We start from the raw sequence: 5,417 nt of genomic DNA, 5'->3' as shown, positions 1-5,417 counted from the left end.
GCGCGCGAACGGGGGGCGGGTCCCTGGCTCTGAGCGCGTCTTCCCGCGGCCTGCTCAGTTGCTGGAGGCGGTCCCACCCAACGTTTTGGTGGGCGGTTATCTTCATCCTCCAATAGGATTCCCAGGTAACGAAGTCTCGTGAGACTTCGTCCCTGGTCTCTATATCCCGGGCTCTCCTCCCTCCACAGCGCCAGTACAGTGCTAGCGGCGTTGGAGGAAGGAGCCTGGGCTACTAATTGTAAGATTCTTTCTGTGAGTCGGAATTTATTCCAGTCTCACTTTTTCTAGTGTGCTATTCTTCTGACTAGAGCAGTCTTTACATAAGCCATGTCTGAGAGCTCTTCTTTAGTCCCCACTAAGGGTGATGAGCTGTCCCTAGATACAGCACAATTTATGAGTGCCTCACAAATACAAGATCTTATAAATAGATCTGTACAGACGGCCCTGGCCTCGGCCATTATGCCCTCTGGATCACAACCAACTTTATCTTTTACCCCTATACCGCTGCCCCGCAGCGATGAGCCGCCTATTAAAAAAGGGAAAGCTTCACACAAGCGGAAGCATACTGTTACGGCTCCTGACTCCCCGGCAGGGGAAGTAAACAATGTGCTCCAGGCAGGTTCCACCATGGACTGCCACCCCATGCAATCCTCAGACTCCAATCGACCCCTGGGCCTCAGGGAGTTACCAAGGAGGCAGAAGTCCGCCAGGCGGACAAAACCCGACTCTCATGTAGAATCTTCAGATGAGGAATCGGAAGCCGAATCGGGTGAGACTGACGTCTCTGAGTCTGACTATGCCGATGAGGATGCTGGGACATTGACGCTCAACACTGATGCCAACCCTGCTACGCAGGACGAAATCATCCTAGATGCTCTAGGTGAACCGTTATTCCACCCAGACGCGATATCCCATCCTCGCTCTGGGGATTGGACTCCGTTACCCCACGTATCCCAGTACGTGGAATTCTGGGCACGAAGGTCCCTTGAGAGGACCAATCGAAATAAATTAAGGGCGGAATGCCCCAGACCTTTTATACCCAAGAAAGTGGTTACTACCCCTGAGGTAGACCCTATTCTATCAAAATACTTAGCAAAGTCTGGCAAGTTTCCCAAGAAAGGGATTGAGAGGTCCTTTAAGACCATACAGGACCGCGTTCTGGACCTCCTCGGTCCGCTTACGAAGATTCTGAATTTAGCGGAGCAGGCGGCAGCAACAAATCAACCTGTCGACCTGGTCCAACTTCGTGGATGGGCTCAAAGGGCCATTTGTCTAGTGGGCAGCGCCAACACTGCATGCTCTACTGAGCGCAGACGCTCCATCCTCATGCGGCTTGATCCGCAATTGGCTCATTTAGCCGAGACCGAGCCAGGTCCATCGGCAGAAGGTAGGCTGTTTGGCGACACCCTAGTGAAAGATATCAACAAGTTTGTGGGGCTATTCAACAGCCTTGATAAAGCCCAAACTTCGCTGAAAAAATCTGGAGCAAGCAAGATTTTTCCCCGGGCCGGCAGAAGTAGGGGCCGTTCTGCCGGCCGTAACTCTACCTACAGACCTTACGCTAGGGCAACCGCCCCACCTCAATATCCTCAGGCTCCCCCTCCATACTCCGCTCCAATGGCGCAGCCAGCACCGTTTTTCCCACCCCGTGGTAGACCGTGGCGTGGACGAGGAAGCAGAGGCTACCCCCGATCCCGTCCATATACTGGTGAGTACTCCATACATTCCACTTTCACACATACCTGTGGGGGGACGACTGAGGTATTTTACCCACGCCTGGTCTGCGATTACGGCAGACGCGTGGATCCTAACTACTATAACAGGGTTCCACATAGATCTTCTGTCCTTACCAAACCTGGGCGTGATCCCGCCCCCTATTCGATTTGCAAACCAAAACGTTGTGCTCATAGACAACGAGATTCAAGACCTAGTAGCCAAACAGGCGGTGGTAGAGGTCAACCCGTCTTCCCCGGGATTTATCAGCAACCTCTTCCTAGTAAGAAAGAAAGGGGGCGACTACCGTCCCGTGATAAATCTTCGGGATTTGAACCAACATGTCGTTTATCGTCATTTCAAAATGGAGGGCATACATTGCCTTTGAGACCTGTTGCAACCGGGGGATTGGTTGGTAAAGGTGGACCTAAAGGACGCTTACCTCACTGTCCCTGTGCATCCATCCGCACAACATCTACTCCGCTTCCTCTGGAGGGATCGAATGTGGCAATTTACTTGCCTTCCTTTCGGTCTGTCATCTGCCCCGTGGTGTTTCACCAAGCTCCTGAAACCGGTGGTGGCATCTCTACGAAGCAGGGGGGTACGTCTAATCATATATCTCGACGACATCCTCATCATGGCTTGCTCCGAGACACAGGCCTTCCGCCACATGAGATGGACAATCTCTCTATTACAAAGACTGGGCTTCTTGATCAACCGAGACAAATCGAGTCTCGTCCCTGCTCAGGAAATGGAATTTTTAGGCTTCTTGGTAGACACCAACCAAGCCGTTCTCCGTTTGCCCAAAACAAAGTTGGTTCTCATCCGCAAGGAAATCAGAGCGGTTCTACGCAAGGATTTCCTATCGCTACGGGTGCTAGCCCGTCTGGTAGGGCTTCTAGCGGCCTCCATACAAGCTATATTCCCGGCCCCTCTCCACTACAGGGCCCTCCAGAGACTCAAGATTCTCCATCTACGACAGGGTCTCAGATACGCCGACGAGGTGCCCCTCTCGATGGAAGCCAGGGCAGAATTGCAGTGGTGGCTTTGTCATGCCGTCGAGTGGAACGGCAAAACAATCTTCAACTCTTGTCCAGACGTCATCATAGAGTCGGACGCGAGTCGACAAGGTTGGGGCGCTCGTTTTGGCAATCTCTCCACAGGAGGAAGCTGGTCCTTCAGGGAATCCCTCCTGCACATCAATGCGTTGGAACTTCTGGCGGCGTTGTTTGCCGTTCGGAGTTTCTTACCAGAAGCGTCCAACTGCTGCGTATTATTACGCATGGACAATATTGCTGCGGTGCAATACATCAACCGCTTGGGGGGCACCAGATCCAGAGTCCTTGCAGAGATTGCCAAGGATTTCTGGCACCTCTGTCTTTCCCGCAATATTATTCCGATGGCGGAATACATTCCGGGTATTTCCAATACGGTAGCCGATTGGAATTCCCGATACCTTTCCGACTCCAGCGATTGGCGTCTGGACCGTTCAGTTTTTCTGCAACTAAATCTGCTTTGGGGTCCGTTGGGCGTAGATCTGTTCGCTTCTCGCCTCAACCATCATCTGCCTCGATTTTTCAGCTGGAGACCGGATCCGGAGGCGTCGGCGGTAGTGTTCCGGCAGTGTTGGACGGGGGAGACGCACTATGCGTTTCCCCCGTTCTCGATGATCCCCAACGGTGGTACTGGTCACCCCCTGGTGGCCGATGCAGCCGTGGTTCCCACTTGTTCTGGAGATGGCAGTGGATTTCCCCAGGCTACTCCCTCATTTTCCACAGATTCTTTCCAACCCGACCAGGGGTCTCCACCCTCTGATAACGGAGGGCAACCTGACTCTCCTAGCATGGTTGGTTTCGGGGTGCCGGACACAGACAGCGATCTTTCAAAGTCGGCTAGGGATCTCCTCGCCCTGGCCTGGGCCCCCGGGACTCGATCGGCATACCGATCAGCCTGGAGACTCTGGGTGCGTTGGTGTGATCAACGGCAGGTTGATCCCGTACAGGCGCCTGTATCGACAATAGTGAATTACCTGGCGGATTCTTTTGAGTCTGGTAAGTCCTTCAGCTCCATCAATGTGTATCGATCGGCTATTTCTGCTTACCATTACCCGGTTGACTCTTTGCCAGTCGGTAAACATCCTCTACTGTGTAGGCTTTTGCGGGGCATTAAATTTAAACGGCCGCCTCGTCCTAAGTATCAGTCAACTTGGGATGTTTCCAGGTTACTAGATATGTTCTCTAGATGGGAGGACAATGACGCTTTATCATTGAAGCTTTTGTCCTACAAACTTACAGTCCTTTTATGTTTGGTCTCCATTAAGCGGGTTTCGGATGTAAAAGCCCTGGACATTTCTAGGCGTCAATTTTCGCCTCAAGGTGTCAAGTTTTCAGTGGTCCGCAGGACCAAGACGGGTATACATTCGGTTTCTTATCCCTTTTTCCCTGCGCATCCTCGGTTATGTGTTGTGCGTTGCCTACAGGCTTATGAGGCACAAACAGCCAACTTACGCTCACAGGGTTTTTCTCAACTCCTGGTTTCGTATGTCAAACCTCATCACCCCGTTTCCTCCGCCACGCTTGCACGGTGGGTGCGTTCCGCCATGGAGATGGCGGGTATAGACATATCCCTCTTTGGAGCACACTCTTCCAGAGGGGCTATGGCTACTAAGGTAGTTACGTCGGGGGGCTCTCTCGCGGACCTTTTAATGGCGGCGGATTGGTCTTCCGAGACCACGTTTCGCCATTTTTACTTCAGACCGGAGGGGCATGTTTCCATGTCGGTTTTATAATGCTGTTATCTTGTCATTTGTATAACCTGTTATGTAAAATCTTAGCTTTGAACTTGCATAAGATATGAGCCTCCTGTCTGATATATAAATCTAGATTTTCCTAGCTTGTGACGGAAAATATTAGTTATATGAAGACAGGAGGCGAGTATCTTCCCTCCCTACCCAACCCTATTACGATTCTTTGTTCTCTTTCAGGATATTGAACGTACTGACCGTTTTCCTGAAGACGGCTGACCCGTTGGTTGCAAGTTGTTGGGTTCTCTACAGTCTCCGTTGAGACGAGGTTAGACCTTCGTTTGACCGTTTTCTCCAGCTGATAACTCCGGACGCTGAGGTTTCGGAAGGCTGGCCGTGGATTCGCATGGCGATGGAGATGTTCACATGGAGTTCGTTTTGCCTGTGCGGTTTGAGTCGCATGAAGAAAGAGGAGGATCCTTCCATGGGCAGTCCTTTATATAGGGCCCACAGACTGGGAGTGGCTACCGTGGCCCTAGGACTGCTGGGAGTTGTAGTTTTGAAAGTTTTTTCATTTACATTGAAATTGATTACTGGATTTTTCTGCTATGGGCATTATTAAAGAAAGAATAATGCATAAGATACTCGCCTCCTGTCTTCATATAACTAATATTTTCCGTCACAAGCTAGGAAAATCTAGATTTATATCCTGTATTATACCCCAGAGCTGTACTCACTATCCTGCTGGTGAGATCACTGTGTACATACATTACATTACTAATCCTGTACTGATCCGGAGTTATATCCTGTATTATACTCCAGAGCTGTACTCACTATCCTGCTGGTGGGGTCACTGTGTACATACATTACATTACTTATCCTGTACTGATCCTGAGTTATATCCTGTATTATACTCCAGAGCTGTACTCACTATTCTGCTGGTGAGGTCACTGTGTACATA

At 50.8% G+C, this 5,417-nt stretch overlaps 1 protein-coding gene across 1 annotated transcript; it reads left to right on the top strand.

The window, feature by feature from the left end:
• The first annotated feature begins 327 nt into the window (after window positions 1-327).
• On the top strand, window positions 328-5,061 carry LOC130360947 (uncharacterized). Its single transcript, XM_056563504.1, has 2 exons — window positions 328-1,708; window positions 4,697-5,061. Exons 1-2 carry the CDS (start codon window positions 328-330, stop codon window positions 4,702-4,704), a joined length of 1,389 nt encoding a protein of 462 aa, XP_056419479.1. The 3' UTR covers window positions 4,705-5,061.
• Window positions 5,062-5,417: the final 356 nt, after the last annotated feature.

The sequence above is a fragment of the Hyla sarda genome, chromosome 3, assembly GCF_029499605.1.
Source record: "Hyla sarda isolate aHylSar1 chromosome 3, aHylSar1.hap1, whole genome shotgun sequence".
Lineage (NCBI taxonomy): Eukaryota > Metazoa > Chordata > Amphibia > Anura > Hylidae > Hyla > Hyla sarda.
This window is presented reverse-complemented; position numbering and strand designations above follow the sequence as displayed.